Source organism: Ruditapes philippinarum, unplaced genomic scaffold (assembly GCF_026571515.1).
Source record: "Ruditapes philippinarum isolate M1 unplaced genomic scaffold, ASM2657151v2 ctg1064_1_1_1_1, whole genome shotgun sequence".
Taxonomy (NCBI): Eukaryota; Metazoa; Mollusca; class Bivalvia; order Venerida; family Veneridae; genus Ruditapes; species Ruditapes philippinarum.
Genome location: NW_026854044.1, coordinates 358,861 through 381,034, shown reverse-complemented (window position 1 = coordinate 381,034; position 22,174 = coordinate 358,861). Strand labels below are relative to the sequence as shown.

Below are 22,174 nucleotides of genomic sequence, written 5' to 3'. Positions count from 1 at the left end.
GAATAATAATACACTTTTAATTTACTTTTCAGTCATTTGTTTTTCTTCACGAATAACCATTACTTACAGATGTCGATAATTTCACCCTTGAACTTCTAATGAACCCATTTCTTAGAATAGACAAAACGTTAACCAATCAAACGCTGGGAGGTCACTTGAAATTAGATTTTCTCATTATATTCATTATTCGGATGAACATTATAGAGGAAATAAATATTTCCGCTCTTAGGACGCACTATAAAATACTTAAATTAGACATATTGTGTTGGTTTATCTAAGAGACATATCCTTACGTTTTTAAATATATACTATTATGTTACTACATTTAAGACAATTGGATCATTGTGTTACTACATTTACACATTCATTTGTTTAATTTCTTAACGACAATATAAAATTGTATGTACTAACTCGTAGCAAAAGTTTCTTTTTGTTGTGATAAACTATACTTTATGTAGAAATGAACTTTAAACCTTAACAATGTCGGTACTTTAAGAAGTATCTTGAAAAAAAAATATTTAAATATCCTAATATGGACTTATTCCGGTGGCAATACACTATCAAACATGCTTGCAATTTCCACTTCCGTCCATTTAACCGAGTCTGCATCATCTACATTTTTGTTGTGTTTGAATTCTTAAGAGATTAAGTTTTTTCCCTCTATTTTCTTTATGTCGACCATTGTTGTATGTCCATGCATTTTTAGAAATCCGCTAGTTAGTGTCAAATTTGTAAAATCGTATTTCAAGTTTGGAACTAGATAGAATTGAAAAATAAAAAAAAAAGTTAAAGACAAAACAAACAATCCAGTAACAAATATCTCACGGTAGACATTTTTCTGCACTAATTCTATAATTGGATTCATATGTTGACGAAAACGACAATAAATTGTAATTTACCTCAATTTAAACTTCCACTTGAGTATATAACATAACATCTAGATTAGGAAAGCAGTTCTTTATTTCATATACTGGCTGGACGTCTTTCTAGTAGATAAATGATATGTTAATGGATAAGCTTTGGACACATTCCTGCCGTTACCTTTTTTCTATAGTACACTGTTAAGTCATTTGTTATCAATAAAATACAAAAAAACAAGGATAACTTTAGAAATCAAACAATAAAACATCCAAACACATACAGGTACTGACGAATATATCAAACATTTAAAACATTATAGGTACTGAAGAATATAGCTACAAATTCACGAATACATACTTGCAAATATTTTATAAAATGTAAGCCTTTTTATTCATATGCAATATGATTTTAAAAAAAAACTGTTTTGTTACTACTGATTTCTTTATATAATACACTCCAAGATTTTAACAGTTGCTAAGATAGATAAACATGATGATGAAATTATAGATTATTTTAAATCCCATGACATTTCGGCATAGCACGTAGATTACATAATAGAAACAAATTACTAGAATAAATGAGACAGTGTATCTAACATAATTGAAGAGAGGAATTTTACAGAAAAAAAATAAATGCAATGAAAGAAACGTTAAAATGTGGAGATTTGTGTTGTTGTTGTTGTTTATTTACTAAAACTATCAGTCTACGTAAGGTTGTCAGTTCTACTGAATAACAGCTTTTGTAACATAAAGTATACATAGTGCGTCTTTGCCTTTGATTTCGCCACTCCCCTTCCCCGTACTTCAAGTCCCTTTCCCACGTGCCCTTTTATCTTCGTGGGCCTATAAATCAATCAATTATATTTCCCTGTCGGTAACTATTACATGTATTTCCTTTCCTTGTTGATTTTGTTGATCTAATTCCATTACTTGCTTCGCGAAATAAGTTTATTACAATACAATAATAGGCATTTTCAGGCTGAGTGGTTCCAATATTTCTTCTTGAATACTATATAATCACCCTTAGGATAATGTTGATGCTTTTTAACCTCTGATACCCTTTCAAAATTACATTTTATTTAGTTCCGCCCATTTTTTCTCGTTTAGGGCACACGCTTTATATCATTCGGGGACCATACCCCGCTTTGCATGGAATGACACTACTGTGTCACATTAAAGGTTCTATGATAACTACCGTATGAACACATCTGCAGATGTTTCTTAATTCAAGCTTTTACCTTTTCGTCTTTAAAAGTTGAATTCTTCTTAAGCTGTTCTTAAGCCGGTGTAAGGGGCGTGGACGGTATTTTGTACTTGACAATACCGTCCATGAACAGGCTAGATCAAACCGAGCCTGCATCATTTACCATTTTTCATGTTGGGTTTCTTGGGGTATTCTTCTTTCTCTATTTTACTATTTGATCTACAGGAGCAATTATTTTTACCTTTTTAGTGAAATTCTGCATCCATTACATTTATCACTAGATGAAATTTTCGTTATTAATTTTTGACAGGAAATGTCGCGTTGTCAGTAAGAAAAGCTAAACTAGAAATTGTCTTATACGTAAAATGCTTTCCGAATAGATATTTGTTTAAAATCTCAAATGTCCCACTCTGCATCATAAAACATATGTACTGTTTTATAGATACTTGAAATTACAGCCGTAAAAAGCAAATGTTGAAATCAGTTGGATTTATTTCGTTTAAATTTAAATGAGTTTGCTTTGTCGCTTTTTCACGACATCAAATGAAAATGTCTTTTGAAAATTCATGACATGTGGGAGCATACAAAACATTGTAAGTTTCTGCATTTAAATATTTCCAATTTCATTACGATGTCGAAAAGGAAAGCGGTGAACGCTCGTATTTACGCTTTGTGATATATCCACAGCAAACACATTTGCTGTATGTTTTATATGGCTCGTGCTTAGACATCCAATGTTTGTTGAATTCTGAAACGGTATTATAGAAACCTACACATCCGAGCACAGGACAAGTATTACCCTAATCTTGTCAAATTGGCCTCGCAGAATCCGGTATTCTCAGTTGGGCTTGAGCTTTATTGCTGAATTAATCAATAATAAATGATTCCTTTTAACTTTTTTGATTGGTGGGAAATTTCACATCCATACATAAATAAATAACATTTCCTTTATCATTCACTTCTCTTCCTGGTTGCCTCGCCTTGGGAATTGTCGACTTTTATGGGAATTCACGACCTTAATTTCTTCTTAGCAATAAAGTATCCAGATGAAAACGTATGTCTCTTGGTATCACCTTCTTTTACTTATATGGCTACATAGCGTACACTTGGATATGATGTTGTAGGGCCCGAGAATAGTAACCCAATGTTTGTTGAAATCACCATAGTTTTGATAAAATCCCACACATCCCGGCTCAAAGCAGGTTTGTTCACCTCACATGGCCATATTGGAAAGACGATACAGAATTGCAAGTCTTATAATTTTGCCGTGTTGAGATTTCTTTAGGGATTCTGTTATTCTCTATTTCTATTTTATATGTTATATAATTCATTTTTTTTTAAATTAACATTTCAAGCATCCATTTTTGAAACTGACCATTTTCAATCTTGTAAGTTAGTCAGCCCTCATCACAGAGCTTTAAATCTTCACGGATGTTCAACCTTACTTGGTTCAATACTATATCATTCATTTCGGTTTCACCAGGTTAAAATGTATTGATGATTACAGTTGTGATATTTATGCACATTTACTTTGACCAGTTCGTTGGACCAATATTTTTATTGCTGGTTATGTTTGTTCATACTCCTTTGGTGGCAAGTCGTGTCAAATTGTCAATAGTCCTGGAACGTTTCGTTTTAAAACAATTTTGATCAATACATTGTTAAATGCAATTTCAGATAAACTATTAAAACTTTTTCCATCAGGAATTTTTTTTTAGTTTTCTTTGATGTGACAAACGACCCAAAATTGAAAAGCACGACGGTACTTTCCGCTCAAATATGTCTAAGAATGGCAGAAAAATACCATTATCATTTTTATTTTCCGTGTATATTATTTTATTAGTTTGCACGAATTTTGTAAGTCATTCAAATATTATGTATTTAAGCTTTCGGAACTCTGTTGAGTCTACATTTGATTTTAAAACAGATTTCTTCACTTCATTGAAAATATAGTCCAGACAAAAACGCCTATGTATTTTCTATATACATGTACCTTCACAACCACTAGCTTAGTTTATACTATCACATGATTTTATCAGCTTATAATCATCATTCCATACCCTTGTATAAATTTATATCAACTTTCACCTGTTTAACTCTTTACTGAAAGTTCGACTAATTCATTACATAAATGAAGCATGTAAGAGTCATTAGACTTGATGCCTAGAACGAAACCTGCAAGCTGAACGGAAAAAGCAAGGACTAAAAGACATTTTTGAGCTTCAATGTGCATAATTATATACTTTGTGAAACCTAGTACATATGACCACAATTTATTTATACTTTTTTTACAAATAATGCAAATTATTATTGTAATAAACTGTGTCAATCGTTCTTAATATGAAAATTAGAACAATTTAGACAAACGATGTGTCACAAATATACAAAAACAAAAATGACATTCTTCAAATATTTTCATAAAACTTCTGTCTGCTTAACATTTTCGAAATATAATTTACTTGTTGAAATTGTTGTCTTAAACAAAATTGGCAGAATTATATAGAAAACGATTTATAAAAAAAGAATAAAATAAAACAAATGGCAGACATTTGAAAGAATCTCGCCATGCAATGACCAAAACCTTATTATATATACAAAAATTAAAAAAAAAAAACCTTCAGAAAGCAATTATATGAATTGTGTTACTGTTTGATCACAAAATACAAAGTGAATATTATCTGTTACAAATTTTAGAAACGCAGAATGTTTTATTTATAGGTGTTTTCCGATATATAGTATTTTCTGGATAAAAGATGATTTCCAAATTTTATCGGCGACAATTGATGACATATAGACTAGTCACAGTAGGATAGGCTTAATTTCGATTGTTTGATATGATATGATATATGAGCACAACTATTCACGAACAAGTCAGTTTTCAAAATCGGAGTGGTCACTGTGTTCATGGGGACAATGTTGACTTGATTCGTATTTAAAAAAATTAAAGTGGTCAGATATCTAAATATCTTATTCAGTCAGGTTATAGCAGAATATCTCTAGAGAACATAAATATAAATATTTTGAAATTGAAACGCATAGCAATTATAGAAATTAAAGGCACTTAAAGCCTCAGCAACAAAAACATTTCAACTTCTTTCGAAAGAGAATAATGTATGAATAAACGTTAAACATGTTTCTTGTTTAACAACAAAAGAACATAATACTGAATATGTAGTACCGTTAAGGTAGCAAACAGGAAACATATTAGAGTTTTGATATCCTTGCAAAACACTAAATACAAATTGACAAAAAGCAAAAGAAGAAAGGAGGTGTTTCTGTTGTAGAGAAAACAGGACACTAATAATAACAAACCAGCTAGCTTACTTGATGTCGGTGGTTCTTTTCAGCTGCACGTTTGGCGCATGTTTGGCCTAAGTTGGAATCATGAAAACCAAGGTATAAACAGATCTACGGATGCTTCTAAATTTAAATTTTCACCATTTTTATGTTAAAATGATAAATTCTCCTTCAGCCGGTGCTAACGAGGACGGCAGCTTGCAATTTCACGTTCGTCCATGGTCAGGCTCAATTAAAGAGAGCCTGCAACATATTCAGTTTTGCCGTTTTAAAGGATTCTGTTTTTTCTTTTCTTTTTTGGATATAATGTAACGGAAAGAAATAATTATAGGTAATATACAATCGAATTTCGTCATATTTTTATGTTACTAGTAATACCCTTTGTATAACGTGCAAAAAGCCTGTACATACTTTACCAGAATGACTCGCTTTGTCACTCTTTCATCTCTAAACGCAAGCCGCTTGAACATATGAATTTTTAAAAGTGTGATACAATATGATATATTTTCTTAAATCTTTTTACGAAGTAGCAAAGTAGCAAATTCTTTGAAAGGAGAATTTCAAAATGCAACCAGTCCTTCTAAATAAATAATAACATAAGAAACAGGTTCTCCTGTTACTCTTATATATGTACGTAACGTCACATTCAGGCATTTGTATTATTTCGTATTGCTTTACAGACTCACAATTCCACATAACGTCGCACAAAACTGCATGTCAGTTAAAAAGCGTTCCGAAAATGAGACATATTCAATTGTTTATCATTGGAATATTTTTATGGATAACTTTGGTAACTTTTATATCGACAACTAAAATCAACTGGACAAAGTTTCGCTTTGAAGATAGTTCATATAGATCCACGTGTCGCTCAACTAATTTTACCTTCATCCGCGACGACGTTCCTGACTCTTTGGCATGCAGCAAAATGTGTTATGAACATAACAAATGTCTTACGGTTGTGTATCACCCAGATAATTTCAAGTGCATTGGATGTGAAGTAGTCGAGTGGCAAGCGATTACAAGACTGTCAGGATCACTACAATTTTCTAGCAAAGGTAAGTGATGTGTTTTTATTTTCAATTAAATTAATATCTTTTTTTCTTTCAAACTATCCTGTCCTTGCCAATTACATATATTATCATTATTTATTTATTTTTTTTTTTTGAGAAATTATTAGTTTTGTTAAGCATTCAATTAGCTTGTCAAGTCTAGTAAAGATTATGTGTCATCTTTTTTTCCAACTGGTGTTTCACAACATCAGACAAGTTTCATGTAAAATTTGTTAAAAAATTGCTTCTTGTAATATCAATCCTAAACTCAACAAATTCTAAATCTAGAAAAGGATAAAACCGCTAATTTGTGTTATATCTGTAAATCTTATACGTAATTTGGCACGTCCTTTTGTTTACTTACTTGAAACTTACATGGAACATTACAGGCATGCATTAACAAGATATGTTTGTAAAACATGTATGCCCCCTATCGGAAGCCGATTAATCATGTGATCAGGTTATGACTGACTTTTGACCTAGTGACCAAAATAACAATAAGGGTTAATTACTGGTCATGACTAGGTAATTGTGACCGCAAAGCTTGTGTGCAGCAATTTTATGACAAAGTTATTACAAATTTTACCAAATAATATATGCATAAAATTTATGAATCACGTAGGCCTCATTAATGACAGCCAAGTTGTTATATCACATAAGACCTTGAAATGTGTATACCAAAAGAATTTTTAGTTTAATAAAAAATATCAACTAAGACAACTTGAGTTGTTGAGTTATTAGAGATTCTGTATTTCTCTATTTCATTGTCACATCCGTGTTATTTTAGCCGTATGGCGGCTGTAAAATGTCTCCCCGTACATTGAATCAATGATGTTATATTTTCGATCCTTGAAGATCGTTCAGCACGACATTATTGTTGTGTATGCATGTTATGTGGTACTTTAAGTTTCTTCTATTTGGCCCTTTTCAACTTGAGTGGTTCCAGTATTCCTACTTGAATACTGTATAAACACCCTTAAGATATGCTGCCTGCTTTTTAAATTTGTCTTTTGACGTCATATCTGTGATATGCAGGCTTCATAGCCTCAGATCCCCTTTAAAAATTCCATTATATTTAGTTCCGCCCATTGTTTTCTCGTTTAGGGCACAAGCATTCTTTTACTTGGGGACCATACGCCGCTTTTCATGAAATGGCACTGCTGTGTCACATTAAAGGTTCCTTGATAACCGCCGTATGAACAAATCTGCGGATGTTTCTTAATTCAAAATTTCACCATTTTCTGTCAAATGTTGAATTCTGCTTAAGCCGGTGCTAGGGGGCGTTAACTTGCACTTTCCAGTACCGTCCATGAACAGGCTCAATCAAACCGAGCCTGCAACATTTTCAATTTTATCGTGTTGGGCTTTCTTTAGGGATTCTTTATTTCTCTATTTTATTGGTCAACAACAGTCTTTACATATAAGGTCAATATGACATTGACCTTTGACCTTTAAATCGATAGGGGTTATCTACTGGCCAAGACCAATGCAACTGCGAAGTTAAAAGGTAAAGGGCCAATGAGTTGGGATATTGATCAGAAAGCGTTGTTACCTATAAGGTCAATGTGATCTTGACCTCAGACCCCTTAACGCCAAAATCCATTGAGGTCATCTTCTGACCAAAAGCAATGCATCTGCAAAGCTTGAAGGTCAATGGGTTGTCCAGATATTGATAGAAAACACATTTGAAATACAAGGTCAATGCAACCTTGACCTTTGATCCCCTGACCCCAAAATCAATAGGGGTCATCTACTGGCCACGACCATACACCTACAAAATTTGAGGGCCAACAGCCCATAGCTTGTCAGGTTATTGATCGAAAACCGTTTTTACCTACAAGGTCAATGCAAGCTTGATCTTTGACCCCTTGACCCCAAAATCAATAGATGTCATCTACTGACCAAATCCAATGCACCTACCAAATTTGAGGACCAACAGCCCATGGGTTTTCAAGTTATAGATCGGAAACCGTTTTTACCTACAAGGTCAATGTAACCTTGACCTTTAACCCATCGACCAAAAAAATAAATAGGGCTCATTTGCTGGTCATGAACAATCACCAAACCAAGTTTGAAGTTCCAAGGCCTAAGCATTCTTAAGTTATTGATTGGAAACCGTTTTTACATACAAGGGCAGTGTGACCTTGACCTTTGACCCCTTGAGCACAAAATCTATAGGGGTCATCTACTACTTATGAACAATCATCATACTAAGTTTGAATTTCCTAGGCTTAAACATTCTTTAGTTATTGATCGGAAACCATCTTTACCTATAAGGTCAATGTGACCTTGACCTTTGACCCATTGACCTCAAAATCGATTGGGGTCATCTTCTGGTCATGAACAATTATCATAACAAGTTTGAAGTTCCTAGGCCTAAGCCTTCTTTAGTTATTGATCTGAAACGTTTTTTACCTACAATGTCAATGTGACCTTGACCTTTGACCCATTGACCCTAAATCAATATTAGTCATTTACTAATCATGAACAATCATCATACCAAGTTTGAAGTTCCCAGGCCTAAGCCTTCTTTACTTATTGATCGGAAACCGCTATTACCTACAAGATCAATGTGACCTTGATCTCCGACCGATTGATCCTTAAATCAATAGGGGTCATCTGCTGGTCATGAACAATCATCACACCAAGTTTGAAGTTCCTAGGCCTAAGCCTTCTTTACTTATTGATAGGAAATCGCTTATACCTACAAGGTCAATGTGACCTTGATCTCTGACACTTTGACCCCGAAATCAATACAGGTCATCTGATGGTCATGAACAATCATCATACCTAGTTTGAAATTCCTAGGCCTAAGCGTTCTTTAGTTATCACTCGGAAACTATTTGGTCTATGGACCGACAGACCGACGGTCCGACGGACAGGCAAATGCAAAGCAATATATCCCCACTTCTTTAAAGGGGACCTAATAAACAAGGGGCAGGACGTGAAGTGGTTGCACACTTGGTTCAAGCGAGCGAATTGGTTGCAAACTTGACAAAATGGCGAACACGGCGTGTTTTTTTGAAACGGGTGAACGAATTTTTGCCAGGCAAGTGGGTTTCTTAGTTATTTTGAAGTTCATTAGTGTGTCTATTCCATAATGCAATATATATGCCACACTCGGTTAAAGGTTTCAGCATCCTAAATTCTGTTTTGACAAAGTTATTGAAGATATAAACTGATCATGTAGATATTTTGAAATTTGACAAGTGACTGTTCTGGTCGGTTTTTCTCCTAATGTATTCGAATTTGTAAGTTTTGAACTGCATTTAACAATAACAAACTATTTTTCTGTCATTGCTGTACAAATAGTTTAGTTCGCAAATCCGAAGATAACGTTCAATACACAAAAATATCTTGTTCAAGCACATTTTAGGTGCAGACCTATACTTCAAGCATTTTTGGTTGCAAACTATTGTGTCAATAATGTGGCATGCATAGTTTCAGCGAGGAATAACAAATCTTTTTTTTTTAAATAATTAGCAATATTGAGGCAATTATACCCGTTCATCTTATGAGAGTTATACATAGAAATTGTGCATGCGTGCAGATATATCCTAACACAGGGTCTTTCAAATAGATATATAACACAATATGCTAAACTGAAGTTCAGTTGTGTTTATCTTCATCATTTTTCTCCTCGATATACTTCTTTGCTTTTTACAAAGTCTTAGGACTTTTTTAATCTTGGCATGACTAACAGGTACAGGGGAAAGAAGAAAAAATAGCAACAAACAGCTTTCATTGTTGTTCTTTTTCGAGATCTGACATAAATTTGATTGTATAGTAGATAAAAACTATATTAACATTGACACAAGGGCATTATTCACATGTTTCTTTAAATTGTTCCTTAATTATTATTGACTAATCGAAACATCTTTCAAATTCCCTAACTCGAACAATGACTTTAAGTAGTTTTTTCACGTATCAGGCAATGTAAATAACCAATCGTATATCATTTATATTATGATCTAATAATCAAAACCATCTTCAGAATACCAATTGACATATGATGTACATGAAATCCGAAATATTGTAAACAAGCATGTTATTTTAACTTTTGGTTTGTAAAAATATTTTAAGTACATTTAGATACTTTATGTCTAAAGCAACTGCTGCATCTTTACATACGAAACAAACAAATTAACATTTCTTGTGGTTTTGATAAATTTTGGAAATTTTACCGAGTAACATCGTATATGTGCACATGTCCTTATGTTTATGATGAAAATAATTTACTTACATACAACAGTACTCTCACATACGTTTGTTTTGTATGCAGTTTTCATTTGCATTTTACATATGATGACATATTTTAGAATTGAATTATCAATAAATATTTTTCTATATGCTATTATTTTGTGAGCATGTTTTTACTAATTATTATAGTATTGAATTGAGAACCATGCAATTTGAAACATAAAGTGCATCATTGTTGTAAAAGAAGAAAGTATAAATAACATGTATGACAAAAACAAGTAACAGTACATAAATGTCAATACATGTAATTGCCATTGAAAATAGATTAATAAATATAATCTTCTACACTCCTTTTGCAAAGATTTACTAAGGATTTCAATTGAATAAGAATAAGTTTGCAACCAAAAATGCTTGAAGTATAAGTCTGCAACCAAAATGTGCTTGAACAAGAAATTTTTGTGTACTGAACGTTATCTTCGGACTTGCGAACTAAACCATTTGTACAGCATTGACAGAAACATATTTTGTTATTGTTAAATGCAGTTCAAAACTTACAGATTCGAATAAATAAGGCGAAAACCCGACCAGAACAGTCACTTGTCAAATTTCAAAATATCTACATGATCAGTTTATATCTTCAATAACTTTGTCAAAACAGAATCTAGGATGCTGAAACCTTTAATCGAGTGTGGCATATATATTGCATTATGGAATAGACACACTAATGAACTTCAAAATAACTAAGAAACCCACTTGCCTGGCAAAAATTCGTTCACCCGTTTCAAAAAAACACGCCGTGTTCGCCATTTTGTCAAGTTTGCAACCAATTCGCTCGCTTGAACCAAGTGTGCAACCACTTCACGTCCTGCCCCTTGATAAATGGTTAATACCCTGACTATTTAGCAACATTCTTACAGTTTTAGATATCAGCATCGATTGCAAGGACATTTTGGAGAAAAACAGACTTGCAAAAAGTGGCGTTTATGAGATAAAACCGAAAAGCTCGGGATGGATCAGTGTGTTTTGTGACATGACAACAGATGGAGGTGGATGGACGGTATGTTAACGTTAGATGTAATCTGGGCTTAAAAGAGTTATAGATAGGAGCGTTAAATACGATGCATAATCGTGTTATAGTTCAATCCATATCATTTAGCTACAAATGTTTTTGCAATTTATCACTCTATTGTTTGATTGTATTGTTGTATTTTGGGCATGAGGCCTAGATATTACTAACACAGAAATAAAACTGATGGCATAGAGGTGACTTTTGCACTATTTGTGTTATCATTTGGCCACAATTAATGACTCCGTCCCTCCAGATATTCTCTTGTAGCCAGACATTGATACCTTGTGACCAGGACTTATTATCTTTTGTCCACGACTTAATATATTGAAACTCAAGATGTTATCATGTGGGCAGAACTTATCTTGAAACCACAAGGTATAACCTTATATCTCGTGGTCTTGGTATATTATATCGTGTCTATAACTTTTGATCTTGAGGCCGCGACGTATTGTATTCAGGTTACGACTTAGACAAAGAAACTGGTCGTTTCATCTTCAGCTGAGACATGAACAAAGTAATAAACTTATAAAATGTTCATTTATCTTTTTTTTACAGAATTAAACACATAATTAAGCATTTTAAAATAAAAAAATAATAACAAATAACAATTTTTTATAATAATAATCATATTTCATATTCATGTGAAAAAACAATGCTTGAAAAAAAGATAAAAAAAATCTTGTTTTAATTAATGTATTATTATACATTTAGCGCCGCATGGCAACATGGTTTGAAGAGATTATGATGTACGTAATTTGCCTTGTGCGGTGTCCAGTGTTTGTTTGAGGTTCTGCTGGGCTCCTTGCCGCTGGTCCTGTGTTGTTGTTGGGGTTGCGTTCATTGAAAGCTACCTTTCCTGTTGATATTGTTCATCATAATTACATCATTGTGATAGATAATGTAAAAATGTTTTTATTATGGATATCAGATCGGATGTATAAGTGACCATGCTTTAAGGTAGTACCACCTTAATGGGCACTATAAGGAACAAAAGAATTGACATTATAGGTCAGATATATACCTTAAAGTACACCTGCATGCAAAATTTAAACAAAGTTTACCGTACGAAAATAAAGTTATGGCCACTTTTCTGAACTCAAGCTAGGATGTTATGAGGACCTTTTGTTAGAAATGAGGAACCTTTAAATAATCGATAATAACTTTCTAATGAAAAATGTTTTCCCATTAATGTTTGGTCAGAAACAAATAGTACCATTCAGCTAACAATCCACATAAGCAAAATTATGGTTTCTACTTAAAATTTATGAAATCTGTATCAAAATGTTACCCTACCCCACTCATCTTTACCAAGTGTCTGACCATTTTCCTACTTAGGGAGCCTAATTAAAAAAAATGCTTAAAAGTTTACCCAAATGAGTCCTGTTTTCAAAGTTTCCTTAAATTTTTAAAGAAGTATATTGGTTGATCTTGTAAAATATGAAATACTTTTACCGTCTAGTTTTGACTTTATTACACTTTGAAAATATCAGGTACCATATTTATTACAAGATTTAACATATTTTAGCCAATAAATACCTATATAAATTAAAAAATTAAAATTAAACACTTTTTTCTTTCCAAATGGGACACGAGAGATACATAAATAATGTTAAAAGAAAAAAAGAAAGAAAAAAGTTGACCCTTCTTGGGATTGAACTCACGGCCCTCATTTTCAATGTAGTTCACAGTAGTTCTAGCCTATTTGAATACTCTTCAAAGCGGAGGTAATGCATTAGGATGGTAATACCTTCAAGTCATCTTTATCATTTACCTTATATGTTGACGCACACACATACATCCAAAAGAATAAAGAAAAAAAGATAAAAAACAAACAAACAACAGAATCAAAGAACAACAATATCTTGAAAGAATATGTGTCTTTGAAACAGGTTCCTGACAGTTTTGATTAAAAAGAAAAAGTTAAGAAAACCCGTCTTTAGTCATTTATCATTGTGAAATCGTGATATATCTTCAAGAATAATAATATACACAGTCAATCTTGTATTAAGAGACCGCTCAGGGGTGAGGTCAAAAGTGGTCTCTTAATAAAACGGTCTCTTAATGCAAAACTAGGTTTTCCAACCAATTTTTCACGGGTCATAGCATGAACTAATATCAATAAAACATAACCAGGAAATGAAACAGTTTAAAAGTTTAATATTTTTATTTCATCATATATTCCAACATTCTTTGAAAATTAAGACATTTACATATAAAAGATATGATATGAATTAATAAATTTATTACTTTATTTAATAATCTGTTTTAATGAGTCAACAACATCAAGCAATAAAGCTACAATAATAACTTTTTTCTACAAAAATTACATTTGCTACATTGGAATTGTGATTAATGTAGCACTATCCTTTATTTCTAACTTTTAATACAGTTCATGGTAACCATCTCTTTACTTGAAAAAGTCACTAATCTTTGATTGCTTTGTATCAACCTCAGCTCTACAACTCACAAAACTGTCCTGTAAAGTCATTATGCTTTCGAGCCATTTGTCTTGACCTTTGCTCAATGCTAATTCTTTCAATTTATACAACATCTCATTTGCATCACTCATACTAATAATAGCACCTGTCTCTTGAATATCATCATTGTCATCATCATCATCATCATTATTACTGTCTCTGATTTCTTTTATCATATCCCGTGCATTCCTATCACAGTTAACAGTGTTTAAGTCAAATGTTGGAACTGCTTTATCAATGTCCACTAAGTCACTAAATGTACATCCAAACAACTCATTGCTCAGTCTTAGAACTGCAAGTGGCACCTCATCATCATCATCATCATTATCACTTTTATCATCACAGTCAATATTATCTACCTGCACATTGAATTGAGTGAAACCACATTTTGCGAAACACTTCTGAATAGTAGAAGCTTCAACTTCTTTCCACGACCCGTTTATCCAGTAGATTGCGTCAAGAATTGATATCTCCCTAAGAATTGTGGAACCTACTTTATCACTATGTTCCATTTGACTTAGAATGTATTTAAGCTGACGACTACGGTATTTCAGTTTGAGGGTTTGAATAATCCCTTGGTCCATGGGCTGAGCAACAGACGTAGTATTAGCAGGAAGAAATACTAACTTGATATTGTCTAAAGTCACCTTGGGATGAGCTGGAGCATTATCCAAGAACATGAGAATGTGACGACCTGACCTTTTCATCTGACGATCAACCGATTTTAGCCAGTCTATCATGAGCTCGGAAGTCATCCATGCCTTCTTATTGTTTCTATATGTAACTGGGAGTCTTTCTGGTTTTATCCTGCTGAAACATCTCGGTTTTGGCGGACTTGCCTATCACTAGAGGCTTAAGCTTTTCACCAGACATGGAAGCACACAATGCTACCGTTATTCTCTCTTTAGAGCGCTTCCCACCGACTAGCTCATCTCCTGCAATTAATAATTAATACATAAAGACATACAGCAATAAAATTTTTTACATGTGATTGGAATTTGATTTTATAACTTTTTTAAATTTAGTGTGAAAAATAGGTAAAAATGATCAGTGTTGTGCATTTGATTTAATCGCAGATTTAGTTATGTAGAACTTTTAAGATTTAAATATGGATGGAAAAATTTCATCTATGTAGGTTGAATAATGGTTTAGCTTTTTTCAAATACATTATCAGTGTCCGAGACATTTTAACTCTTATTTTAGATATATAAAGTTGGGAGGAGTGTGGTATAGATAAAGTTTGATAATTTTTTTTTCTTCTTTTTCTAAGATAATAATTTTAGACCTGCTAAAATAATTGCTTAGTAGATATATTTTTTGTTTTACCTTTCAAATGGTAGGACTTCCTGGTTGTATCTCTGTAGAATAACCCTGTTTCGTCCATGTTGAATATGTCTTTTGGATGGTATCCAGCACAGATATTTGGTAGCTTGACTTCCAGTCATTCACAACATCATTGTCAACATCTCCCCTTCACCAGACATAGTCCCTAACACAATATTATTTCTCTTAAGGAAAGACGCTAACCACCCAGTTGATGCTTTGAATGTTTCAACACCCAACTCTTGAGCAAATCTTAGAGTTATGCCTGCAGAAGCGGACCAGACACAGGCATTCTTCTGGCGGTTACATCTGTAAACCATTTGAACACAAGGTCATTTATGTCCTCATTTCCAGATGTGTGTCTCAGACGTTTTCGGTGCCCAGAAACGTTATTTTCCACATCCTCCAATACTTCCGCCTTTCTTTTCAGAATGTTTTGTATTTGTGTTTTCCCAACACCTAGTTCATCGGCTATTTTTCGAGCACTTTTATTTTTTGACAGTTCCAATACACGGACGCGTTCGTCCAAAGTCAGCACTTTACGTTTCGACATTATTTTACAGTAAATAATCCAAATGTTAGCTATTTATCTCTGTTCACAAAATAATCCAATTTTTATACGACGTATTATTAATTTGTACAACACCGACAGTATGTTAAGATGTAAATAGAATATGCTGACATGAAAGTCTACACAAGGTTTTAAATTACACAGAGCAGAGGAAAAAAAGGCGGTCCTTCACGCTAACCGTAAATAGAAAGCTTAATCGTGATTGGCTGCATGCGGTCATTGAAGGCGGTTTTAATTAGTCGATAATGCATGGTTATTACGTTACAGTTTTTAAGCGGATGGCAATTAGCACTTGTTTACAGACGTTCGCACCTATTGTATGTCGACCTTTATTATACAAATTAGTGACAATTTGTGATATATTATTATTTTACGGTCGCTTAAAGCAAAAAAGATCAATAAATTTGCCGCCTTTGAATGGCCGCTGGTCGCGTAAGACAAAAGTCGTTGAGCACAACGCAATTATATAGGGATTATCGACGGGAGGATTTCAAAATGGTCGTTTAGTACAAATGACCGCTTAATACACGTGGTCGCATGGGCAAGATTGACTGCATATCTCTAACGGGATTCAAATTCACATGTGTAAAGGCAAGTGATTTGATAAATTGACAATCCAAGTATATTCAAGAAGAAATAGAGAAAAAATCTGGAAACAAAGAGATCTCTCGGAAGCATTAATCACAAAAAAAAATACAAGAGAATTGCAGACTCGGTTTGACCATACAAAACAGAAGAAAGAGGTACAATAGCTATTTAAAAGTTCCCCGTGTATTCCGCTTCTATTTCTTACGCTCCATTGTCGCAGCGTTAACCCGGTGCTACTGTAAAAATCTATGGCCAGTGTGATACTAACATTTGTTAAACGCTTAAAAAAGTCGTGGCCTCAAGATAGTAGGTTATGACCTCAAGATGATGTCACAAAATTATATATTAAGGCCTCAAGATAATTAGTTGAAGCCTCACGATAATAGGTATGCTCACACAGACCACACAGTAATAAGTTGTGTTCACTTTTTTTATTTGCTCCCCCTTTTTAAAGAATTTATTACTGAAATTTTAATATATATTTTTGTTAAAGGTATTCCAGAACCGAATCATAGGATCGTTAGAGTTTAACAGGAATTTATCTGCATATACGAATGGGTTTGGTGACGTAGCTGATGAATTCTGGTTAGGTATTATAATAATTTAAATTGTCAGAATGCTTAAACACATAATAACATACTGTTAATTGCTGCCGGGTTATCTCCTACTTTTTGATCAAGTCACTGTTTCGAGCAAATGGTTGATTTGTGTAAGTGTGTTCGTGCGTGCGTGTGCGTGTGTGCGTAAATATGTGTGCGTGCGTGTTCGTATGTCTTTCAGAGGGAGAGAGAGAGAGAGAGCATATTAATTTGCTTTTTATATTTCGTATCTTGTACATGTTTTTATATCATGTAATAAACTGTATTTAGAGACTGTAACGTTACACTGCATCCTAATCCACTAATTTGCAAAAAATATTATAATCATTTGTGTTTTTAATAGATTAAAATACTTGTTCTTTTTATAGGATTAAAGTATATTCAAGAAATTACAAATCTTCCGAGCGATTTAAGGTGGGAAGCGGTAACAACCTCTGGTGTCTCTGGAAACGAGGTATATGGAGAATTTAAACTTCTTGGAGATACATACACATTCTCTGCGTCGAAACCGCCAATGAAAGCAGGTAAATCTTTTGTTAAATATATTGACATTGTGTACACAATTATTTGATAATTACCTCTGAATTGTATGTCAGCTAAAAAATTTAGGTGTATGTCATAGGGCAATAGGGTTTGCAGAATGTTTTGGCCAATATAATTTTTCCTCTTGCGGGTATACTTGTATTACTTGAATATTTAAGGAAATGTTTTACAGACACATTTTACCACAGAAATGAATATTTTCTCTTTAGAAAGTGCGAAAATGTGTATAATAACATAACAGAACTGAGTCTAGAGCATGTTAAATGTTTATCACCGCAGCAAAGCAGCACTGAAGGTAAAAAGTAACTAAGGCAAAAGATGGTAAAGTAATTGGCTAATGCATGGCAATGTGTAACTTTTCTGTAAACTTTAGCAGGACAGTAAAAATAGAAAGCGTGTCAGAAATTAAAAGCCTATGTGTTTGTTATAAGTTCAAGATCAAAATGTAATTAAATAATTGTTTGCTACAAACTAAACTTCTCTGTACAACTGAAAGAAGTACAATATACATAGAGTAAAAGAGAGCGTTATAGTTCAGCAATGTACAATGAATTAAAGGATAATTACTAAGTAAGTTTACTTAAGTTGACCATAACTACCATCATTGTTGTATAACTATTGTTAACATGATTTAGCAATTAAATTACAATCTGTATATTACAGTGCACAGAGGAGAAGTCATTAAAGTAAGGTTTTTAAAATTAAAAAAACGTGTCTGTACAGCTAAGTTTAAATTTAAAAACGTTTCAACGCTTTTTAAAACAGAGTACATTTTTGGATTTCATGAGTTCAATTCAAAGACGCTTTAACGACTTTTTAATAATTTATTGATGGAAAATAGTTATGTACATTTTCAGAACGCAATAGAATAACAAACGACGACTTGTTTAATTCCTTGAACTTGGTTCCATTCCGAATAGATTATGATCATCTTCATATGTGTGTGAATGATACAAATGTGGATGATCTGAAAGCGGGATGGTGGTATCCAGTTTCCAAGTGTGAGCACAAATTCTTCAGCTTGAACGGTAATGGCCGTCTACCTGGACACGACGAAATACGACTAAGATCTACGAGAATGATGGTTAGAAGAGAACAATAAACAAGGCCATGACAAAGACAAACACTTGCAGTTCTAGATCAATTACATTATTACCTACTGATATTTTCTAAATGACACAAATGTTTGTTTATTGTAGCTTGTGATAGTGAAAGAGATTTCCCTATATCTTATTGCGGCTTATCTTATTTCTTTTTGTCGATTCTATTATGCTTATCGTCCTTTTAGATCTGTTAACATGTTTTATTAATGTATTTAGCAGTTTATACTTTATTTGTGAAACTTGCTTGCCAAGACGGAAAGGGTTGTGTATGTGTGTGTGTGTGTGTACGTGTGCGCGCGCGTGTGTGTGTGTGTGTGTGTGTGCGCGCGCGTGTGCGTAAGTGTGTGTGTTATTTTCTTTTTTTGTTGTTGTTGTTGTTGTCGTTGTTTTTGTTGTTTGAGTTTATTGTATGTTTGATTTTTGTTGCAATTGGCGAGGATGTGAATCAATAGTACGACGCTGGCTTTCGGGAGGAGTCACGTTTTAATTCTTTACCTCGAAGCAAGGCATTTATTACAAATTGTTTCATTACACATGCGTGTAAAGCAGGGTTAAAGCACTAACTATAGCCGTGCACTATATACGATATTACAACTTTACACTAGTGGATCCTTCACCTGATGCGCGGGTTTGGGGGTTATCTTTTGTTTTGCTATCACCCAAACTAGATATCCGCGGGGAATTGACTACAGTCAATCAATAGTAAGCGCCCGAACCATTCTTATATGGATACTTGATATAATTGCATAATGTCATTGCGCCATAATAAAGGCCGTATTTAATGAAGTAAAATTCTACCAAGGTGAGAAATATCTTAATAATAGTAACCTTGTAAATATGTTGTTGACTTTGCAACTATACAATGTGATTACTTTATTTTTATTTATTTTATGGTTTATGCATGTGTATGTTAGAGATACTGTCATAAAGAGTTAGGAAACTTTTGATTTTAGCCCACCTAAGGTGAGAATGTGAGCTTTTAGGATCGTTGAATGTCCGTCGTACGTCGTCCGTCATCTGTCTTCCGTCGTCCATCCACTTTTGTTCTTTAATACTCTAGGGGTTACATTTTTAACTCAATTATCATCAAACTTTGCCAGGATGCTTTTCTATGTAATTGCGCATAGGTCAATTCGGATGAAAAACTAGGTCATATGAGCTACAAATAGAAAAACCTTGTTAACACTCTAGTGTTTACTGTTTTGAGCCAAATATTCTGGAAATTGGTCCGAAACTTTGTTTTGATGATTTCAAATCAAGTTCGAATATAGGTCACCTGGGTCAAAAACTAGGTCATACCGCCCAAATATGGAAAAACATTGTTAATACTCTAATGGTCACATTTTTTAAATAACTTGTCATCAAATTTGGACAGGATGCTTGTCTAGTTAATTGTTCGGAGGGGTTTAATGGGTCAGGTGAGCCATCTAGGATCATTTTGGCCCACTTGATCGGTTGAGGAAAGGTCAATTTGTTGATTTTAGTGTCTTGAATTTAAAGACATCCATCTATTTTTTAATGCGTAATCTGAAGCTTCAAACTTTTTGTGCAATATTAGAAAATGAATTAAAATAACGTTCAAAATAATTTTAAAACTAACATTATTAAGATAATTACATTGACATACCCTTACAAATGGCATGTAACATGACCAGACCCTATGTATGATAACAATAGCCATATCGAGAAAATGTCTCTCATTTAGGTGAAAGGTTAAAATGGCTATGTGAACTATAAGTGCAAACCGGGTTATAGTATGGTGAATGTCAAGCGGAAACTTTTTGTTATTGTTCAATATCATGTTTAAAAACTGTATAGATTAATATGTTTTATTTTTTACTCTTTTAAAATTCTATAATTATAACAGTACACGCTCAGCAAAGCCACAATCTTAAAGAGACAAATATTTTGGTTGTTGATGAGAGATATTAGAGATCTAGGAATGGTAGGTTTATAACAAAATATTTCTGTTGGGAGAAATGGTCCTGTTGTTTTTCAGGTAGACGTTCTGCAGAGGTTGAACTGTATTTATTGATTTATATTGTTTTCTATCAAACAAACGTTTTTATCCAATAAACAAAGAGTAAGACTAAATAAAGTTTCCTTTTAAAAGGAAAGGCTTGCTCAGTTGTGCCATCATCCCATCCCTTTAAAATTGTTGTTGTTTTTTTTTTTGCAATTGATTATCACAATTTTTTTGAATTACGGTATTTGTATATCATAAAGGGTTTATTTAGTTGTTTTTTGTAAAAACGAATATTTTTTGTCAAAAACGATTTGAAATCTATTCTCTATTGTATAAAACTAATAAAGAAAATAATCAATCGTAAAAATACTAACATTGGCTCTCCCACGTGGAGATCTATCTATCATACTGAAGGGAAACAAGTGTGCACATTTCATTTCCACTTTTTTCGCAGAGAGTCATTCGTTTTGGCAGTTGCTAATTTCATTTATATAGCAGCTTTATAGACAAGTAAATGCACTAAAAGACTTTGTTACGTGGTACCAATTAATAAGCATGTATCAACTATGTTACATGATCACAGATATACCGACAATACAGGATGCGCTATCTGTAGATCAGCACGTGGTAAGGTTAATGATATGCATGGGCTATTTTTAGATTACCTCACCAAGACGTTTAAACGTTAGTAAAAGACTCAGTAGATGATGCACTAATATTCTGTATGATTCTGTCACGATCTTTTGGTAAGCAGGACCGCCCTTTGGAGACGAAATACTACTACAGTAACCATTCTCTATTGTATAAAACTAATAAAGACAAAAACCAATTATAAAAGAAACTAACAAAAAGAATTGAAACGGAACAATTTCGTTTATAATTTATTTTTTCCTTCTACTTACGCTTTAAACCGATAAATCAAGTAAAAATAGAAATCCTATTTATATAAACAAACTGGGATAACCGAAGTAACTATAAAATAGCTTAGATATTACTTTGCCTGATTCCGCAGTATGACGGAATCGCCCGAATTATCACGATTGCAATCGGAACTGCCTCGGCTATTATCATTAATCCGAAGAGTGACGGAAAGGGCCGAAAAGTTGCGATTGACACGATTGCAGCGGAAACATAGATTGGTTTCCCGTTCAATCATGCACTAACAAATGTAAGCAGGAAACCACCTAACCGGAACAACTTTTCCAAAACAAATGGCAAGCCAAAAAGGATGGGAGCACCACATTAAATACCGTATACCGCTATATAACGGACAAGGTGGCTCTTTAATATCGCCTTTACATTCGTCGAAACGCACTTCTGCACGT

General features: G+C 33.4%; 3 protein-coding genes and 1 pseudogene across 3 annotated transcripts; 2 read left to right on the top strand and 2 right to left on the bottom strand.

Moving 5' to 3' along the window:
* The first annotated feature begins 6,050 nt into the window (after window positions 1-6,050).
* Window positions 6,051-11,676, top strand: LOC132738762 (uncharacterized). Its single transcript, XM_060726351.1, has 2 exons — window positions 6,051-6,416; window positions 11,528-11,676. The coding sequence occupies exons 1-2, from the start codon at window positions 6,101-6,103 to the stop codon at window positions 11,674-11,676; spliced, it is 465 nt and encodes a 154-aa protein (XP_060582334.1). The 5' UTR covers window positions 6,051-6,100.
* A 1,991-nt stretch (window positions 11,677-13,667) lies between these two features.
* LOC132738761 (tigger transposable element-derived protein 6-like) lies at window positions 13,668-15,540 on the bottom strand (annotated as a pseudogene).
* Window positions 15,541-15,738: 198 nt separating this feature from the next.
* On the bottom strand, window positions 15,739-16,032 carry LOC132738759 (jerky protein homolog). The gene has a single exon (XM_060726350.1). It carries the CDS (start codon window positions 16,030-16,032, stop codon window positions 15,739-15,741), a length of 294 nt encoding a protein of 97 aa, XP_060582333.1.
* Window positions 16,033-16,328: 296 nt separating this feature from the next.
* LOC132738758 (angiopoietin-related protein 4-like) lies at window positions 16,329-18,882 on the top strand. The gene is made up of 4 exons (XM_060726349.1): window positions 16,329-16,367; window positions 17,132-17,228; window positions 17,606-17,761; window positions 18,638-18,882. Exons 1-4 carry the CDS (start codon window positions 16,329-16,331, stop codon window positions 18,880-18,882), a joined length of 537 nt encoding a protein of 178 aa, XP_060582332.1.
* Window positions 18,883-22,174: the final 3,292 nt, after the last annotated feature.

What these genes read in the sequence shown, in the direction of transcription:
- LOC132738762 (XM_060726351.1), top strand. Translation starts at nt 6,101, where the DNA reads ATGAGACATATTCAATTGTTTATCATTGGAATATTTTTATGGATAACT. An exon ending in ACTACAATTTTCTAGCAAAG is followed by an intron (nt 6,417 to 11,527) that starts GTAAGTGATGTG and finishes ACATTCTTACAG; the next exon opens with TTTTAGATATCAGCATCGAT.
- LOC132738759 (XM_060726350.1), bottom strand. Translation starts at nt 16,032, where the DNA reads ATGTCGAAACGTAAAGTGCTGACTTTGGACGAACGCGTCCGTGTATTG.
- LOC132738758 (XM_060726349.1), top strand. Translation starts at nt 16,329, where the DNA reads ATGGCAATTAGCACTTGTTTACAGACGTTCGCACCTATT. An exon ending in TACAGACGTTCGCACCTATT is followed by an intron (nt 16,368 to 17,131) that starts GTATGTCGACCT and finishes TTTTTGTTAAAG; the next exon opens with GTATTCCAGAACCGAATCAT. An exon ending in AGCTGATGAATTCTGGTTAG is followed by an intron (nt 17,229 to 17,605) that starts GTATTATAATAA and finishes TTCTTTTTATAG; the next exon opens with GATTAAAGTATATTCAAGAA.